The 21297-nt window shown below is 45.4% G+C and overlaps 1 protein-coding gene across 4 annotated transcripts in view; it reads right to left on the reverse strand.

Annotated features, from left to right (window-relative positions):
- Positions 1–21297, reverse strand: part of COPS4 (COP9 signalosome subunit 4) — a 260796-nt gene that overhangs the window by 26930 nt on the left and 212569 nt on the right. For all 4 annotated transcript variants that reach the window (XM_086961983.1, XM_086961985.1, XM_086961984.1 and 1 more), the window contains exon 8: positions 1051–1166. In XM_086961983.1, coding sequence (XP_086818109.1) covers positions 1051–1166 — 116 coding nt within the window. The remainder of the gene's footprint in view (positions 1–1050; positions 1167–21297) is intronic.

Here is a 21297-nt window from a genome sequence, read left to right on the forward strand (position 1 = left end):
ACAGTAGCAACTATTGTAAGAGCAGTGGCCCTGATGAAAGCCAAGGGACGTTTTGCCCGGTAGGCAGAAACATGTTGGCCCTATTCGCAACAGTCATTTGTTCCATACTGTCGTTTGCACTGTTCCTGTTTTTTAATTAGGGGATGTGCCTCGTTTCTATTAAAAAGTTGTTTAGACACATCACCCTATTTTATATTCACCACTTTTTCTGTATGTTGCACTGTGTCTCTATCACTTTTCACCAACCATCATAAACTGGCCAACTATTTGGAGGTTCATTTCACTGTGGACCGCACCCAGTATTCACGATCTACTGTGTGGTGTGGGGTCTAGATGATCTAGGGACCCGCCAGGCCACGGTGTGGACGGCCAAATGATAGGACGGATCACTTGGTTTGTTTGATGGTTATCCACAAAATTTCTGTACTGGATTTGGTTGACCAGTCTGTGATAGTTTTTCTAGACACTATTTTTCTAGAGATTACTTTTTTGTCTCCCACACAGGTTTCTCTTGTTCTCCTTTGTTTGACCTTCAGAATTTAGTATATGGTGACTGCAGCACCAACTGACATAGTGGAAGATTTGTCAGTATGGCCAGTACAATGTATGGCTCATAGACCTCCTGGTTTCTTGTTCGTGATTCATATGATGTTGCTGGGGAAATGAACCAGTAGTAGGTCTTTAATCTTTTCCCTTTGACCCTCCTCTCCCTGTATATGTTTCTATGCCAAACCTACCCCGAACTGAAGTAAGGGTTTTGTTAAAGAACACAATTGGACCTGATAGAGATACCGATATTATTAAATGGTGAAGGTCTCACTACCACACCACATAATAGTGCACTTTCCTACAGTTGATAAATAATAATAAGGATTCCATAATAAGGAATTCCCTTTTTATTAGGACTGAAGGAGCTGGGTCACAAGAATACCCCTATGTGTGATAACACCTGCTTTACATTTTGCAGCTGAAGCATTAGATTATTTTTCAATCATATTTCTTCCACCTCACCCTGCCCAAATTTCTTAAATGTAAGAAACAAATTAACACCTTAGCTGCTGGGATCTCCAATAATGCACCAAGTTCTTCAAAGGTTATGTTGTTATACAGCTTACTAGCAGACAGCAAGTTATGTTCGATCACCGCTCGATCCAAGATACTTGACCCTGAGGAACAGAAATATTAACCATCACTAACACGTTTACTTTGTAATGGGAACAATAACTAATTAGGAGCACACATTACTCAGCAAATTAAAAAGGTAAACTTGTTTTTAAGTTGAATATTACTTCTCTTTCTTAATGAACATCAAAATATTGGATAAAATATGAAAGGTAAATATTAATAAAATCAAAAAACAAAATCGAGGGTAGCCAAACACAGATAAATTAATTGTACATTCACTCCTGAAATCCAGCTGAACAAAGTTTAAAACATCTCCAGAGTAGGCCAGCTCTCCAATGACAAAATATACTTTCTCGAAATGGTTGCAGCGTTTCAACAGAGCAAAGTGCAGAGTGTGGAAAAAGACAAGTATCTGTAATACGATGGCTTTATACCAAAAGGATCAAGCTTACAGGTACAATTTTTGCACTACTGCATTTGGAAGCCATGGATACGGACCAATACCAGAGTTCAAGCGTGTCAATATTTACACATGAACAATGACAGTACTTGATAACAGATTAGTTATCCACATGAAAACTCACATTCCTTACTGCGAGACCTTTTTTACAGACAGAAGCAGTCAGAGGTTGTATCTGGATGTATCACAGATAATCAAGTTACTTCTTTTGGGCACTTGACTCTCGGTAAGTCAAGGCTTACTCCTAGAGAGCAGAGGCTAGATGCTCAGATTGAGCTAGACAGTAAATACATTTGGAAAATACTAATAACGAGTCAGAGTTTTACTTAAATAAAATAAATACTTTATTTAAAAACAGATGAGTATTGCATTCACATAAAACCTGAACTTTCCAGAAAGTACTGGGGCGCGATAGGACCACAAATGTTTTTAGGGCCTTTATAATTAATTCATGGTAACGGACTCTGAAGCTGGATTTAAGTAAATTCATGAATATTTGGAAGCACTTAAGTCTCTAGTTCTAGTAATTTGTGGGTTGGTTGGCAATGGATATAGAGGCAAGGACTCTTAACCCTATTGGGTGTCCTGGGTCAACTATGGGTACCACATAGTGGTACCAATGGCAGACTAAAAGTGCAATGTCTAAAATGGATGCCATAACCTGAATAGAAGGTGTAAATCACAAAATGAATATTCCAAAAATCAAACTACCCACACAAATACAACCCGACCAAGAAAATTTCATTACAAGACTGGAGGATACCATTATGCAAATACTTTCATTTGCTGCCCAACATGCAGCCCTTTAATGAATGTAAATACAGCACAATAAATAGAACGTTAGTAACATCATAAGGAGACAGTGCACACTCCCTTCTTCCTCCCTTTTGTTCGCTGCTCTGACACAGCTAAGTATACCTTTTTCATTTGTGGCATTACTTTCTTTAATTGTACTTATTTTGATTGATACTCTTGGGTATTATGTTACCTTGGCAAGCTGTATTAATTGAACATTAGTATCCGACTTCTGTCCTACCTCGCCTTAACTTTTTCCTGTATTAATAATCATTCCTTTTCAGCTCGCCATCCTCCCCTGTCCACTTTATGGCAGGGAATGGCTTTCATTTAGTTTTTGCCTTCCGATTGCTCTGCGATCGTTAGAAGGAACAGGTAAGTGATTTTATTTTCTGAATATTGTCCTCTGCTGCTCGCGTCATTTATATGAGCAGTTGTGGCCCCACGGGCAATGTTATATCTTTTAGCCTGTTTCGTGGTTTTCCTTTCTATTTTTAGGACTTGTTAAACAGGCGGCAGCGCACCAATTTTTTTTTTTTTTAAAAGGAGTTCATGGGACCGGAACTTGCGTGTTTTGATCCCTGCGTGTCCTAGCAAAATGCTGGGAGACGCGAGAGCGTGCCATTAATGTTTCAAGCGATCAGGAAAACGCAATGCTCCACCCTCGGGCTCGGCGTCGGCTTGCATTGGTTACGCCCCCTCATCTTGAGCGCGTAACGGTGCCTGACCGAGCCGGAGCCTCTTTCAGTCCCAATCTCCGCTGATACTTAGAAAGGAACAAGAAAGAGCAAGAGCAAGATCGCCACCTGGTGGCCTTATCTTACGCTGCCCGCTGACTATCCTACAGAGAAATAAGGAATCTGACTTTTAAGGAAAGTCCGGTACTGATTTTGAGTGCATTACCTGCACAACTGTGAGTAGGCCTTAAAGGTTCTTTATTTATTAATCATACACATTTTATCTAAAGATATCTTGAGCTTAGAGATGGATCCTGACGCCAATACCCCACAACAGCCCCCTAAGGAGCTTCTGGGGGATAGCCTGAAGAGGCTCATTGGGAAGGAGCTTAAATCTTCCGCCATGGAAGCGGTTGAAGCCACTCCGACTAAGAGGAAGTGGGAGTCCCCTGTCAAGATCTATTTCTCTCTCTAGGACGGACACTCCCCCTCTACTTCAGGAGCCAAAAACGAGGGCAAGGTACCCCAAAAAAGAATACATGTTAAGGAGGCATTTACCCATGCAATGGTGATTGGTAGCTCTCTCGCTACAACAGATGCTGGTACTCATGGCAGCACAAAAGAGAAATCCAATTCCTTAGGACAGAGAGAAGAGTTGCCCATAGCGGCATGATCGAATGCGGTTTCCTTTACGGTATAAATTACCTTGATGATTCCTTGCATATCCATCACAAAAGCACAGACTATGAGAACTTATATACGGATGAGCTCATTTTTGATCCTCCGGATACTCTGGAAGATCTTGATGAGGACTTGGATCAACCTTTCACCTCATCCTTTGCTGTCCATGACCCCCACGTGGGGAGATGTTTAATCCTATTACTATACATCACCCCTGCAGCTCTGAATGATGACCAATGGATCACGTGGGAAAATATCTATCCCAGTGGGTAAGGGAGTCCCTGGATAGAGAAACAATCTGCTGCGGAATGAGTGCTCTCGCCCCTCTTTGGAGGAAAAGGTTTGCAGAACCCCCAATCTTGACCCCGAGTTGATCAACTTCCTATTCAAATCTGGGAGAGACCCCAGAAAGGGAATCGAAAAATACCTGAAGCAATACCAGGACAAGCTACTTGATTAATTGGACCGTTGTTCAAGTTCCTCGATATGAGCAAAGAGGCTAGGACCAACAACACCCTGATCAACATCGAGCTTCTAAGAGGTTGGTTGCAGCGAGCAATCTGCTTAGTTGGTAATGCCAACGCCAACCTGATTACGGAGCGCAGGAAAGCAGTTCTCCTGAGAATGAACCCCAAGCTTGCCGACCTACCTGCTAAGGAGGACATGTGCGACGCTAAGGGACTCCTATTTAGTGATAATTTTGTTAGAACTCTTGGCAAGTATGTGTCCACCTTGAACGTGTTCAGTAGGGCCCATTCAAACATGCAGAGAGTCATTGGGGGACGCCCACTTTTTGTAAGGGCTACGGGTCCCATTTTTACCCCCAGGCTCCGCTCGGCCCTATAGAGGCTACCGCTCCAACTCAAATTTCTACCACCAGAGAGGAAGGGGTTCAAGATCCTGCGGCGGCAGATCAAGGTCCACTAATCAATCCTATCAAGGTAAGCCCGAAAAAATCTTCCCCCTCAAAGGTAGCGAGAAGACAAACATTTTGCACTCAATTGGTCACAAATTACTCAAGACCCGTGGGTTCTAGAAACTGTAGTGGGTTTCAAGATAGATTTTTGGGAAAACTGTTCCAACTAAAAATCCCAAGGGAGATGACCCTACACAAGGAAAATTCAAAACTGATCGAATTGGAGATTTCCCAAATGTTAGACAAAGGAGCCATTATAAAGATCCCCTTATCTGAGATTTCGAAAGGTTTTTTAAGTACTATCTTTCTAATCCAAAAGAAGGACAAAGGTTGGTGTCCCATCATAAACCTAAAATATTTGAACAAGTTCCTAATGTACAGACACTTCAAGATGGAGGTTATCCATCTTTTGAGAGACATTTTGCAAGCCAAGGACTGGCCGGTAAAACTGGACCTCAAAGAAGCCTATTTTACAATCCCCATGGACGAGGACTGTCGAAAGTACCTTCGTTTTACTTGGAAAGTAACTATCAGTTCCAGTGTCTCCCCTTTGGCCGGTCTTCAGCACCTTGGTGCTTCACCAAGATCCTGCGGCCAGTGGTCAGTTATCTCAGAGAGAGGGATTAGCCTAATAGTTTATTTAGACGATATCCTCATTATGTCTCAAGACAAGTTGGAAATACATAAACATTTACAAATGACTGTAGACCTCCTTCGGGACCTGGGCTTCATCATAAATATGGAAAAATCTATCATGGTCCTGACACAAGACTTGGAATTCCTCGATTTCCAGGTAAACACCATTCTCTCCAAACTAATCCTTCCGACACGTCTCGCTCACCCAAAAAAATCAATCAGTCTGAAAGACCTAGCCAGGGTCTAGGCCGCCTGTCATCCTCTATCTAGGCTATTTCACCGGGTCCTCTTAATTACAGGGGTCTGCAAAGACTAAAAGCTCTAGGCCTGAGAAAAGGCCTGTGGTACGAAAATCAGTTCCCCTCTCGGAGGACGCTCGAGGGGACCTTCACTGGTGGTTGAAAAACCTTCAAGCATGGAACAGGAAAGCTATTTTCAGAAATGTTCCAGATTTTACCCTAATATCAGATGCGAGCAACCACGGTTGGGGTGCTCGCCTAAACAATTTAGACACCGGGGGGGAGGTGGTCCTTAGAGAAACAACCCCTTCACAAACTCTCTACAGAGGTTAGCAGCTCTGAATGCGCTTATGAGCTTCAAGGAGTTTCTAAAGAACTCCAATACCCTAATCCGCTTGAACAATTTCTCTGCTGTCTCATGCGGATATGGTATTTCTGTTTGGATCAAAAGATTACTCTCAGGGCGAAATTCATTCCGGAAATCCAGAATCTGAGGGCAGACTGGAATTCTCGTTTTCTCCACTATTTCAGCAATTGGAAATTAAATCCAGAGGCCTTCTCTCTGATCTAGGATTTATGGGGCCCAGTTCAAATAGACCTGTTCGCCCACAGACTAACTCACCAAGTTCAGAGATACTTCAGCTGGAGACCAGGCCCGGATGCGTCAGTAGAAGATGCTTTTCACCAATCTTGGGAGGGGTCAGGGGTTACGCCTTTCCCCCCCTTCTCAATGATTCAGAGATTGCTGTGGAAAGTAAGACTGGAGTCGTGTTCCATCATCCCGGTTACTCACTTTTGAAAATCCCAGGTTTGGTTTACCAGAGTAATAAGACTTAGCGGTGGACTTCCCGCAGCTGATCCCATCATCCTTAGGCCTACTCCAGGGTACGGACGGAGAACAACATTTGGTTCTAGAAGGGAGGATGAACCTTCTTGTTTGGAGGATTTCAGGGATTCAGGCAGATATGACCTTTCAGGCGAGGCTAAGAGCCTTTTGGAAGATTCATGGGCACCAGGAAAAGGTGATGGAGCAAGGATTCGCACGTAAAGCGACTTGCTCGCACTCATGAACCTCGCCTAACGTATAATCATATTAATCCAACTGTCCGTCATTTATTTAGCATTTTCCCCAACACGCGGGTGTCCCCGAGAGGCTTGCCTGTGTGTCTTTTCATCCTCACAATGCTTGCACTAAGGAAATGGCTGCTTTGCAGAAATCCAGTCTGCGCATGCGTCGGTCATACCCATGTGATGGGACGCACTCGCATTTTGGAGGGATTGTATTGCTCATGCGCACTGATGCTAAAATGGCGGCTTGTCTCTCACCACGCTCTCTGCTTGCTACCGATGCTTTCGCCTATCTGTCTTTTCGCACTAAACTTTAATACTATAGATGTTATAAAATAAGGGGTGTGTTAAAATCTATCACGGTATACAGTGTGATCATTTTTATGTATGATTCTAATTTGTTCTCGCTTACTTTTCATGTACCGCGTCTCTGGGGGCTGGGGCACACATGAGCTACGCCATGATGACCTCCTCTGAAACCTGTCATGTGACCTGGGAGAAACCTCACTGCGCAGAAGCTAAAACAAGCCAGCTGGCTCCTGAAGCCCAATGCGCCTGGGAAACCTCTCCAGGAGACTGAATCCTACCTTGAGCGAAGCAACACTGTTGCTATATGCTATGTACTGTATTGTCTTGCTGTATTCCTATGCCTGGGAACGTGAACCCAAGGGGCGGGTATGCAAAAATTACTATTAATGATGGGAACACTGAATTCTAGGAGGCGACAATGACCAAGTCACCTCTCCTGACCAATCATAATGTGGGAAACTGTCACTTGCAACATTGGTGGGTGGTCTAAGGGTCCCCAAACAGTATAATTGCCCTAGTGTAGCATAGAGAAATTGTCCGACTTGTCCGAGTAGCAGACCTGTCACTGACCCTACGAACTCTATAGGTACTCAATCTAGAGTGCTGCGGAGCACTCTGTCCATACTTTCCACAAGTCCCTAGGGGTGGAAATAGTCCTAAGTGCTGGCGAAGCACTTTGATGGGGAAATTCGAAAACCCAATCGGGGTTACTGGCGGATTACTTGCAGAGAGGGGTAAAGCAGGCGTTGCATCCGAAGCTGTGGGTGTTGGTCGTAACTTGGTGAGCCCAGTCCTGACCCAAAACCTGAGGGGTATCCTGTCCTGACTGTCCGTGAGCTGTACCTGCTCGCATTCTGGTATTCCATTCCTTGAGGGTCCTTGCCCCGTCCTTCCAAAACTGACCCGTGGCCAGGGTTAGTCCTCATTCCTATCTAGGTAATTATAATCTGTGGGTTTACATCTTCCTACTCTCTCTCTCTCTCTCTCTCTCTCATCCTCTTAATAAAGCACTCTTGCCTGTGATATTGCTCTGTCACCTTCGAATGCGAAATATATGCAATTGTTTATTTAGAATTGCTCCACTTCTCTCCCCACCTGTAGGGTATTATCAAATTGTCGTATTATATCAGTGTGTTCCATTTTTTCCTTTTCCCTTAGTATGATTGCAGCGAATTTAGTAAGAATAGCCTAAGTAATTTTAGTTGAATATACGTTCTAGGTCCTGTCCCAGTCTCTTGCCCTAGTATAAATTTCAGTGAATAGTTTTGGTTTAGTGTGCCTTACCCCAGAGTGTTCTCACCTACTCTAATGGTCCTTGCCCTAATCCATAGTTATATTGTGGTTTTGGTTCTTTTGATTGATGTGTTACTTTGTATTTGGCTTATCATTCTGGCATATTCATTCTGAAATCTTTTATAAATCTTGAAAACTCATCAGGTGTCTGTGGTCATTTACTGTATAAAGTGTGGATAAATGTACTTGGTATATGAAAAGTTTTACTCCCTTTAGGAATCTTGTCACCTATCCACTGCTAGCTCCTGATCCGTCAGGAGTAATGTGCCTGTGGTAAGTCAGGTACATGAATAGTAAGTGGTGAAGAGTCACCCCCCGAATTACTCATAGTGGCGTGCAAGAAATCACCCGGTTCACGCAAAACCCCGTCCTCGTACTCACGCCAGGGCCCAGTGCGTGGGGAAAATTGGAAAATTTGTGACCCGGGTGACCTGCGCGCTCTATCAAAGGTACAGGGGTGTCTGGAGAAAGTGGTGGTGCTGGTGCCTGGAAAGGGATCTGGATCCCGTACAGAGCTCTCTACAACAGATAGCTAATTATCTTGCCCATCTCTTTAAGTCAGGTCTTTCTTATAGAACCGTCAACTGCTACAGATCGGCAATTTCTTCGGGCCATGCCTTGATTAATAACCTTGCTATTGGTAGCCACCCTTTAATCAAAAGGGTTATAAAGGGTATTAGGTTAAGAAGACCTCAAGGCTCGTTACGAATCTCTTTGGGACATTAAATTATCTTTAATCTCTTCCTTTTCTGGCCTATCAACAATTTACTCTCCCTTAAAAGGATCTCCATGAAACTTGCAACTCTTGTGTCTGATTTCTTTTAGAAGGGTCTCAGACATTAGAGCTTTGGAACTTTCTAATAGGTTCTACTCCTCTGAATGTGTTCACTTTGACATTTGGAAAAGAACTAAAACAATGTCAGAGTCCATCTTCTATCCCTTTTTTCATGAGTGTGAAAAACTGTGTCTTGTGAATTGCATGAAGTGTTATAAAAAGAAACTTTCAAAGTTTAGACCTGTTGACACTGATCAACTTCTCCTATCATATGTTAGTCCTTTTAGACCTATTTCTTCAGCGACCTTAGCCAGATGTGTCCGTTTGGTTATGCATGAGGCCAGCATAGATCTCTCTAGATTTGGAGCTCACTCTTCTAGGGGAGCAATGGCTAGGAAAGTATTTTGGTCCGGGGATCCTTGCCTGAAATACTTAAAGCAGCAGATTGGTCTAATGCAGGTACATTTTCAAAGTTCTACTTGAGACCAATAGAGCATTTTAGCAGTGTAGCTCTAAACATGCATAATGGTAGCCTCCGGTCTTGTAATGAAATGACGATTCTCCAATTATTATGCAGAGAGAATCTTGATTTCATTAAAGACAAACGGAGGCTAACCTTATCCCACCCTCCCCGAGAGGTTTGGGTTCGATAATTTTTATCTCTATTATGGTGATATTTTATTTCACTGAATTTGAATGTATTGTGCATTGCTGTCATTTTCTATTCAGTTTTAGTCTGTCTCTATACCTTTCAGTATACAGTGTTTTTTGTTTTTTCTCAGATACCAATGTTTAAGAGTAATTGGAATGCCACATTGTGCAACTGTGTCATCGCAGCCCAAGAGGAAGATGGGCATGTGCACTGTCACCTTAGGATGTTGCTAACATTCTATTTATTGTGATGTATTTACATTCTTTAAAGGGCTGCCTGTTGGGCAGCAAATTAAAGTATTTGCATAATGTTAGCCTCCGTTTGTCTTTAATGAAATCAAGATTCTCTCTGCATATTAATTGGACTCAGATTAGTCATTCTTTAGTGCTCTTGGTAATGATATCATGGTGACCTGGTACTTCACCATTAGCATTCATTTAGGGACAGAGCCCATAAAGCCAAAGTTTGTTTATGTCCATTATCACTTTAGGAATCAATTGGTAAGACTGGTTTGCACAGAACCAGATGCACTAAGGAGACACCACTCACTAGGTAGGTCCCAGGATGCCTTTTCTTAAGGGCCTGTATGTTGTTAATTGTCAGTTCTCCTCTAGTATTTCCATTGAAGGAAGCAATCGTAAGAGGCACTGAACCAATCGCGTCTTACTTGTTTAGGACTAAGTGCCGACTGTGTCCGGAAATAAAGCCATCACCGAAACTGTAAGTGATAGGAAGAGGATTGAATAGATTTAAGAACCGGGGTCAACTCCAGTCAACATGTACAGTCAGACGTATTGTGGAGTTTCAAGGTCAGCTGCCTCTTAATCCTTGTGGTGCAGAAAAGGGGGATTAAAGCATCCTACTATCAGAGGGTAAGGTAGGGACAATGCAGGTTAACAAGTTACTCACCTTCAGGAACACACTTTGAGGTTCTACACAGAAGTGCTTCTGCATGTCACTAGATGGCCAAGTATATACGTGCCGCCCCTTTGTGCTGACATGAGTTTGTCTTTCTTTTTCAATAACCTCAGATGCGGAGCCTGAACAATTATGTTTAGCATGTGCTGCATAATAATGAATGACCTTTTTAGTGGCCACTCCACAGAAGAGGGAGGTGGGACAGTGGTAAAGAATTGTTAAAAGTATCCACCAGAAAGAGCATTACTGAAGGTAACTAGCTTCTTCTGATGATACTTTTAACTGTAGTTTCCTCACCTTAAGATAGATATCAAAACAGTACCCCCAAGGTCGAGGGGGTGTGGGGTGGGGTCTCAAACCAAAGGTTCTTGCAAAACCAAGAGGAAGTGCCCTTCCCATCTAACCTGGCATTCAAAGGGAATAGTGCTTCATAAACATATGCACTGATGCCCATATATCAACCTAGCAAATATCAAGAAGGGCACTCCTTGTGCCAGTGCAGCAGTAGCAGCCCTAGCTCCCATTGAATGGGCTCTCGGACCTTACGGGCTACTTCATGGCCATTGTATTGCAGACCTTAAAGAAGAGAACTATCTGCACAACCTTCGCTTTCTTTGCTCCAGAAAAAACAACAAAAGGATGACCATCCTGTCAATGATGACTGGTACGATCTATGTAAAATCTTAAATGCTCCTACAAATCGAGCCTCTACTCTTTCGATGAGGAGCAAAGAACACTGGCAGGGTGATGGAGAGCCCAATACGGCGGGGTGTCACAACTTTAGGTAAGAAGACCCCTCTAGGCTCCAAGACCAATTTGCCTGGGAAAAAGGTGGTGAAGTTCTGTTGCATTGAAAGTGCCTCATATTCACTCGCGAGTCGAGAAGACAGTCACGAGGTCAGCAGATGTAGGGAGCAACTATGCATCGGCTCAAAGGACAAAAGCATAAGGAATGTTAAGACATGTTACGGTCCCATTGTGGCATCACAAATGGCTTAGGATGAAACGTGCATCAAACCTTTAAACCTATTCCATCACAAGAAGTTAATTAAACAAGGACGGTTGGTTTGTCAAACGTAGAAAGGCCAAAAGGGCTGACATATACCCTTTTACAGTACCAACTATGTATTTATGGGCTAAAGACAAAACAAATAAAACGACATAATCGGCTGTGCTGGTAAAGGGTCAGTGTCTCTGGGACCAAAACAGGTTCCAAATTTGTCCCAGCACCCAATATAAATGTTTTTTTGTTAAGGAGCAGCCAGGATGACATCCACCACTTATGGCAGCATTCAAATGCAGTAAACTGTTGCCGTTCAATCTCCATGCATGGAGGAGTAGATTGCACAGATACTCGTGCACAAGAGTTCCAAATACCACACTTGCCCCAATTTGGAGCTGCCGGAATTACTTTGAACCAGTCGTTCCTGATGTTCAGTATTCGGTCAGGAGTGGAAGTGGTGGGAAGGCATACAGGAGTTCTGTGTGCCATTACATCCAAAATGAGCCCCTTAACGTGTTCTTGTGGAAAGCCCAACACAAATCTTTTGACACTGAACATTCTCAATAGTGGCAAAAAGATTTAGTCAGAACTATCCCAAATGTTGGAAAATGCCATGTGCCACCTCGGGATGTAAGGTTCACTTGTTATCCAGCAGACAACACTGGCTCAATTGGTCCACTCTGGCATTCAGGGACCGTGCCTCGTGGTTTGTGACCAGAAAGGTGTCCAGGAGGTGCAAAACCTTGTGTTACAGGACATAAGACCCACTTGGCTCTGCTCGATTCAGTATAGCATGGTGGCAGTAGGGTCGATTAGAGCCTGCATTGTCCTTCCCTTGACGGATGGCAGGGAGGCCTTCAGGGCCAGGCAAACAACCTGTAGCCTACAGACAGATGTGGAGACGGACCACCACTGGAAACCAGAGTCCTTGGATCTCCACCCCCTTCAGGTGGCCTGCTCATCCCCCAAACTAACAGTGATGTGTCAGTCACCACTATCAGCTGTGGGTAGGGTAAGAGATAATGGTGTGGTGCAGTGTAAACTAAGGTCTGTCAACCACCACTGCAGATCTTGAGCGGCATCCTTCAATAACTACATGCTTTTGGAAACGCATCCTTGGTGCACTGCCCGATGGGACTTCAAGTGATACTGTAGGGGCACATGTGCCACCTGACATGGTTGACAAGACGATGGACAGGGCTGAGAGGCCGAAGAGCTTCTGAGCCACCCTCACCTGGATTCAGGTGCAAGATTGAAACATCACGATTGAGGCCTGAATGTCCTGGAATTGTTGCTGGGGAGGGAATGCCCAGAGCTCCACCATAATCCATGGATTACCCCAGTGAATAGAAGCCTCTGTAAGGGAAACCAGTAGGACTTAATTATTTATGGTTAAACCCAACAATGTCAAAAGCTCCTCCATTGCCTGGAGGTGGTCCACGACTGACTATGGCGAGTTCACCTTCAGCAGTCGTTGGGGTATTGGAATACATTAACTTCCTACCTCCGAAGCAGGGGAGCAACCACCACCATCAATTTCGTGAACACCGAGGGACGCTGGCAAGGCTGAAAGGGAGCACAGTAAACTGAAAATGCTTTTCGCCCACCATTAGCTGCAGATAAAGCCTGTGGGACTGCAGAATCAGTCTATAAAAATATGCATCCTGCAAGTCCAAGGACACCATCAGTCACCTGGGTTCAGAGCAGATAGGATCTGGGCCAACATGAGCATCTTGAATCTGTCCTTCCTTAGAACTGTGTTCAGGAGACGGAGGACCAATATAGGCAATAGGCCCACATCCTTTTTACAGAAGAAATAGCAAGATTAACAACTCCCACCTGTCTCCGAGTCCGGTACCTTATCACTGACAGCTTGAAGAGCAACATGCATACCTCTTGAAGCAGCATAGACGGATGCTCTTCTAAAATCCATTCTGGCATAGGGGGATATAGAAAAAGCAGGGCATAACCATTTTGAATAATGTGATAAATTAGGATATATTTATAAATGAGAAAGAATGGTCAGAACAACATTAATCAATGTCTCAGGTAATTGGCAAAAGTGCTCATTATTTACAACCACAAGACTTATTGTAGCTGAGTCAACGTTTTACGCCGACGTTTCGAACCTGACAACAGCCTGATTAATAGATGTCAAAGAGGGGCTTCTTCGAGGCTAAGGTGTTGTAGGCAGCCCAAACGGAGGGGTAAACCCCTTCAGAGCAACCTCTTCAGGTCAAGGTTAATGGTGGCCTGATAAATTCAGGAAACTTCGGGACCAATTAAGTAGAAGTTTGATGGAGACAACGTGGTCTATGGAGTCGTCAGATCACCGTGTACATTTATTTAGAATGCAGGCAGAAGTGATTAAACATCAGCCATAGTGGAGCAAACATTTATGCTTCCCTGAAAGCAGGCCGGTCAAACCCAATGTTGATGTAGAATGCATTCTACATCAAGACTGCCGCTGCAGGAGGACGTGTCATGATTCTAAATAATGAGCACTTTTGCCAATTTCCTGAGACATTGATTAATGTTGTTCGGACCCTTCTTTCTCATTTATAAATCCATCCTGATTATTTGTATATTTTATTTTTACACCTATATATAATATGGTCACATCACTAAAGTCACTGAGCACCTCACCTCACTATGATTCATGTCACCGTTTGCTATACACTTATTTATTGACAGCCTTCTAAATGTATATTCTGATTGTCTTATCCGGTAAGAAGTGAAATTGATATTCCATAAAGTGCATTCTTGTTTATTTTGTGTTCCATTAGTATCATAGTTGAATGATATCATTTGATTTTGCGTATCTTTGTAAAGGAATTATCAGTTTTCCCAACAGAACCGCTTTAGCTTTTCTGACAAATACCCAGTTCGGAGGGACACAGGGTTACCCCATTGTATTGGTACAATATGTTAAGGTTTGGACTCACCAAAAAACTTCGAGCAGGAAGTGGATCAGTTGCGGGAACAGACCCAGGACGGAGACCAAGCCCAGGTCCGGGACTTGGAGCGAGAGCGAGACCTACACAAACACCACAGCTACTGTTTGTGTTCGCCACATACAGCTTTGCCTTGAATTAACTTCAGGTGCATGAGAACGCACCTATGACATGATATAGAATCATGTCCCGAGCCCTGACGCCAAAGACACCTATTGTGTGGATCAGTGACCAACATCCGCTTCCTGCAGTCACAGCATGGCTTGAATCTGTTATTTTCAATGGGGTCATCCTTCCCTAGAACACAGAAAAATTGGGAGTAGTCAGAATGACCTGACAAATTTGGAAGTGGAATTCCAGAACCACACTGCAAGGTGTGCATAAAGAGGAACTGTTTTAAGTGCCCAGACATGGCATTTAAATATGGCTCGGCACTGCCAATCCTGGGGCAGGTATGGGTCCACTGCAAAGCCATACAATGCCACCTATCACAAAACCTTCAGATCCAGTATGACACCTGGGGAATATTCTAAGGGAAGGAATCTTGATAGGAATAACCATGCTTGATGTCTTTGTGTGGTGGGCCAGTTACTTGACCTAGATGACACTCCTTCTTGTGGATACTCTAACAGCAGATGTTCTCACCTGGTGAACTTCTCCCAGGAGCTAGATTAAATCCAGAGAATTCAAAAGTAGTGCTCCTGCATGCTTGCAGGTGGTGCCATGCGACTGTTGATACTGCTCCAGAAGTGACAAACTAAGCTGAACATAAGCGCCACTCCTGTGCTCCGACGATCCATTTCATTCATGCAATCTTCTGTTCCTTAGATGCAGGGACCATCAATAAATTGATATAGCCAGTGTTCAGATTCCTAAATGGGGATCTTTTTATTTTGAAGAAACCATACCACAGAACAGGGAGGCAGGAGGGGGCTGAGGAATCTGCAGTTAGATAGGGTATCCACCACAAAGAGTAGTACTGAAGTTAAGCAAATTATTTTTCTGATGAATATATCTATATACATGATTCCTCACCCTGTGAATTGATAATAAATCAATACCTCCCTGTGGAATGGCAATCAAGCCATCAGGGACTTGTAGAGCGTGGCTACTCACTGGTGAGGGTCTTAAGGCGCTGGGGGAGAGGGGGGGGGGGGGGTCTGTTGGTCTGACCGGGTGGAGGATCATTCAAAGAGCCAGGTCTTGAGATTCTTCCTGAATTGGGTCAGAGACGCAGATTGACTGAGGGGCAGGTTGTTCCAGGTCTTGGCGGCGAGGAAGGAGAATGACCTTCCTCCAGTTCTGGTCTAGTAGATCCTGGGGATGGAGGAGAGTTGGGAAGATCGGAGAGATCTGGTGGGTATGTGTAATGTGAGGGGGTGGTTCAGGTATGCTGGTCCTTCGTCATGTAGAGCTTTGTAGGCGTGACTGAGGAGCTCGAAAGTGACTCTTGTTGACTGGGAGCCAGTGGAGTGGTCAGAGGTGCTGCGTAATGCAGCAGGGGATGTCAAGGACCAACGTGGCTGTGGCGTTTGACGTTCTGTAGTTCAACTGTTTCTGGGTGCGGCAGGCGTAGAGTGCGTTGCCGTAGTATAGTCTGCTGGTGAGGAGTGCGTGGGTGACCATCTTTCTGGATTCTGTGGGGATCCGTCTGAACCTCTTTAGAAACAGTCAGAGCTTGTTGAAGCAGGCTGAGGAAACTGTTGATTTGGCGGTTCATAGGAAGTGACGAGTTCAGTATGTTTCCGAGGTTGCATGCGTGGTCCGTTGGGGTGAGGGGAGATCCCAGAGCAGCTGGCCACCAGCAGTCGTCCCAGGGCGAGGGGGTGGGTTCCAGGATGAGTACTTCGGTCTTGTCTGAGTTGAGCTTGAGGCAGCTGTCTTTCATCCAGGTAGCAACAGCCTTCATTCCACTATGGAAGTTAGTTTTGGCGGTTGTGGATTCATTGGTGAGGGAGAGGATCATCTGGGTGTCGTCGGCATAGGAGATTATGTTAAGTCTGTGGCTTCCAACTATTGCTGCAAGGGGGACCATGTAGACGTTGAAGAGGGTGGGGCACGGGGACGAACCCTGGAGTACTCCACAGCTGATCTCTGTGGGTTCTGAGATGAACTGTGGCAGTCTGACTCAGTGGGTCAGGCCGGTGAAGGATTGGATCCAGGCGAAAGTCTTTTCACGGATGCCAGGGGAGTCTTGTGATGAGAATGCAGCGGGAGACCAAGAGTTAAAGTAGGAGGAGGGCTGCGGTCTGGTCCTAGTTGAGGAGGGAGCGGATGTCCTCTGTGGCGATGAGGCGTGCAGTCTCTGTGCTGTGGTTGCATCGGAAGCCAGATTGGGAGATGTCCAGGACGTGGTTCCCTTTGGTGAACTCAGAGTTGGGAGTTGATGGCCTTCTCTAAGACCTTGGCTGGAAAGGGGAGGCGGGAGATTGATGTGAAGTTCTTGAAGTCAGTCGGGTCAGAGGATGGCTTCATCAGCAGGGGGTTATTCCCGGTGTGTTTCCAGTCGTCAGGAAGGTGGCGGTTGCGATGGGAGAGTTGATTGTGCGGCGAAGCTGGGGTGTGATGGCAGGCAGGGATCCGTAAGGGCTCCTGAGTGGATGCTCTTCATGGCCTTGAGCGTGTCTTCTGTTGTGAGTGGGGTCCACCAGAGCATGGTTTGTTGGGGTGTGGCTTGGCTGTGTGCAATGGAGGGACCAGGGTGTCAAAGCGGCAGTAGATCTTCCGGATGGTGTGGTGGAAGAACGTGTGGAGTTTGCTGCAGAGGTCTTTTGTGTGTGTGCGGGAGGAGGACGTCTGTGGTCTTGCTGCTTGGCCTGACGATGGCGAAGAGTTCTTTGCTGTTGTGTGCGTTGGTGTTGATTCGGATTGGAAGGCCGCTTTCTTAGTGGAGGTGGTAGTGTGCGTTGATGGAGGATTTGAAGGTTGCTTGAGTTTGTAGGGTCTTGTCATTCCTCCTTCTCTTCTCGAGGCGTCTGCAGGTGTGTCTAGACTTGTGGAGGGCAGGAGTAAATCAGCTGGTCTTCTTGGAGTGTTGTTTGCCTGGTCTTTTCTTGAGTGATGCCAGGGGGGGGGGGGGGGGGGGGGGGTCGGCGCAGTTGGAGATCCATTGGTGATGGTTGCGTGTTGCAGTGTTGACATCCGTAGGTGTTGGCGGAGTGGTTGTGCTGAGGGAGTTGACAAGAGGTTCTTCGGAGGCCTTGATCCAGCTACGACGGAGGCGGGCGGCAATGATGAAGGTGGTGGACTGCAGTGATGGTCAGTCCAGGAGAGATCGGTGGTGTGGCTGTAGCAGATGTTCCCGTTGGCGGAGAAGACAGTCAAGCGTGTGTACGGCTGATTGGGACAGCGGGGATACTGGCTGCTTGTGACTGATGTTGGCGAGGTTCTCCAGGAGGGAGGTGGTGTTCAGGTCACTGTGGTTGTCCAGGTGGAAGTTGAGGTCTCCGAGAAGGATGTAAGCAGTGGACGAGAGATCCTAGGGTGCGATGAGGTCTACAATGGCATTGGTGAAGAGGCGGAGGTCGGGGCTGGTAGACGAGGGTGCCACAGAGGGTGGTGTTTGGGTTGGTCCGGATCTGGAAGTGGAGGTGTACCATGGTCCTCATTAGGTCGTTGGAGTACGTGGCTAGGCGTATTGTGCTTTAGTGGACGATAGTGATTCCTCCTCCTGGGAGGTCAGGGAAGTTCGCTCAGACTAAAGCGTCCTCCAGGACAGAGTGGAAAAAATGCCCATCTCGTTAGACCTAACTGTTGAGGCAGTAGAGCTTTATGAAGGTGTGCACTGAGTAACACAGCTGCCTGGCAGACATCCAGGACAGACACTCCACGAGCCAACACACTAATAGCAGCCCTGGCATAGGTGGAGTGAGTCCTTAAGCCTTCTGGAGGCTGCTGCTTAGCTAGTAGTTAGCATATCATCATGCAGAGGACTAAGAATCAAGAGATGTTCTGTTTCTGCACCGTCTTTTCCTTCACCCAAGAGAATGCCACATAAAGCTGATCTGCTTTAGTACTCTCAATATAAAAACGTAATTCACGTATGGTGTCAAAGCACAAGGCTGGTTTCCAAAGCCGAGCAGTTAACAAATTTAGCCGCATCTCAACCATATTTAATGGTTTGGGTTAAAAAAGACCTCACCCACCATGTACCATAGAGTGGGTGTAGCAACCTAGCAAAAAGCTGGAGTTATCCAACTTCAAAGTAAGGCTGGCTGAGGAGAACATATGCCCTCTTAAGGAATGCACTTGTTCTGAATCCCTGTCGGGGACATGACTGTAAATAATTTGCCACTATTGGTGGATCAAGCTTTCAGGTGTTGGGTGCTGTGTTAGCACATCTGGGTGTCCTGGAGCCGGTTAATGGCGGCAGGCGACCTGCCCTTTGATTGGGGACCAGACCATACATGGTTTAGCCCAAGTACCTAGCAGTGTGTTAGTGAGAGCTTCATTGAGGGGCAACAGAGGTTCGGTGCCTGGCCAGGTTGTAGGCCCCCTGGCAATACACTTATTCTTGCATCAAAGTGAGAAGGTGAAAAACCTCAGCAGCGCTCCAGATCACATTAGCAAATAAAGAACTTTCCCCTGTTGATGGCTCAGTGAGGGGAAGCCAACCCAGTATCTGTGAGGTGTTCAGCCAACTGGCATCCTGTAGGTCCATGTACCAGTTGATGTCATCATAGGATGAGACAATGTTATCCCCTCCCTACCACTGTCTTACTCCAAGCCAAAACGGTGGTGCAACGTGCACAACTGAGCAGTATTAGAACTGTGTCAGTCAGTTAAGTAGAGGCTGCGGCACACCAAGGTCAGGACATGGCACCGGTCAAGAAGACACTGGCCTGGGGTCCCGGTCGAGGAATCTGTGCAGATTATGGTGCTGGTTTCAATGCTGGAACAGAACCTGAAGCCGGTGCAGAGGGCAAACTTGCCTGCTGTAGCTGGACTGGGTGTCTCTGATTATCTTTTGGGCCCAAAATGCACGACAAGTAAACAGAAGCATTCCAAAGATCTGCTGCTCATCCCTCGAAATGTCTCGACATGCTGTCATGTCTCTGATGGACCTGGAAACTCTAGGTTGATCAGGAGCAGGGCCAGAGATGGAGTGGGCTCCTTGCAGGAACAGGAGTGAGATCTGGGGCACAGTCATGCCATTGCACCTTATCTGAAGAACAAGAGTAGGGGGAAGGGTATGAAGCCAGACAGCATGGATCTTGGTGACGTTTTGGAAAGGGAAAAGTTCTCATCCCACAAAGGAAGAGAGTAGACTGGGGAGAAGGGGGGGGGGGGGGGGGGGGTCGGAATAACCAGTTATAAAGCTAATGGGTGAAGGGTCAACGTGATTTCAATTGGGAAAAATGTATCCCACAGCTTTAACAGAACTAAAAATACTATCAGTCCAATGTACGGACTTGTACATATGCTAGAATATCTTGTGACTGCAACAAAAAGCTGTGTTGGTTGAGACATTATGTAACCGGTTAGAATCACTAAAGAGGGGAACAGGGCAGACAAAACAGAAACATGCACCTGTAAGTGGGAATCTGGGTTTAAACAAGGGCAAGAGGTCTCCTTTAAGAAGAGGAAATGAAGAGAAGGTAAGCCCAAGCATTAGCCAAGTGACGAATAGCAATGAGGTGGAAATCGGGGAATGGTCCTACGGCCATGCTTTGGGTGAGGGATGTCACAACTTCCTCTTTGAGGAAAGAGCTTTGATCAAAGAAGATGCCCAGGGAGTGCGCAGACGTTCCTGGATGAGACTATGGGCAGAAGTACTGAAGGCTTGGGAGCACCATGGGGAAGATGCGGCTGAGGATACAAGGGAGCAGGAAACACGACCAGCAGAGAATGGAGCAGACCCCCCAGGAAGCAACAGATGAGGAAGAGGACACAGACACTAGGAAGCGTAGGAGTGACTTGACTATAGCAACTGAAGTCCCCCTCATCTGGGACTTACACCTCCAGAGTAAGGGGGCTTTTACTGCACCTCCCTGTGCCTGTTCCCCTTTGGTTTACTAAATAGCTATTTTATAGGCGACCAGAAGCAGACTTGTCCTTACACAGTGATACCTTAGGAGGGAGATGGAGAGAGACTGCCCCCTCGTATACCGGACACTATACCATTCAAATTAGATTAACAGAAAGGGACATAGCAGTTGGTTTTAAGTTCAGTTTTATTCATTACATGTGTTGGCCTCTACAATTTCACTAGTTTACATTATAGTTATGAAGCATTTCCACTACACCTAGGGTCAGCACTTACTAAGCAGCGGAGATTCATTTGTTGGTGAAAATTATGCCCTGCAGCTGACATATACTGGACAGGAAACTTAGTACGCATGAACCATCTTAACATAATGTATAATACAACATGTATGAACCGTTAAGACTGAAATCACGGTATCACTTCGCACCTTTATGCTCAGTAAGGATGTTCTACTTTCTTCCACCTGATTATGGCTGTCCCAGTTAAACATGTACGCCTCTGTAGGCTGACACTGTAATATGCTGATAATGATGTGTGTTTTGAGACTACTGCTTTCATGAAAAATTGTATATTACAAATGCCAATACAAATACATAAAAAGAAGAGGTAGTAGCCTCACAATGCAGGGCTAGCATGCTGCTTTGAGGCATCTAGTCATGTGGAGTGGCATCTACACTGCCAGCACAGCATCTTGCAACACTCTTTTAGTGTGCAAGCTCATATATAATTAGTATAACTTGCTCCTCAAGTTTGTTTTACAGTTTAAAGTAATTTTGTTTCGTCATCTCATAAATATGTAATACTGCAATA

The sequence above is a fragment of the Lissotriton vulgaris genome, chromosome 3_1 (genome assembly GCF_964263255.1).
Source record: "Lissotriton vulgaris chromosome 3_1, aLisVul1.2, whole genome shotgun sequence".
NCBI classification, from domain to species: Eukaryota; Metazoa; Chordata; class Amphibia; order Caudata; family Salamandridae; genus Lissotriton; species Lissotriton vulgaris.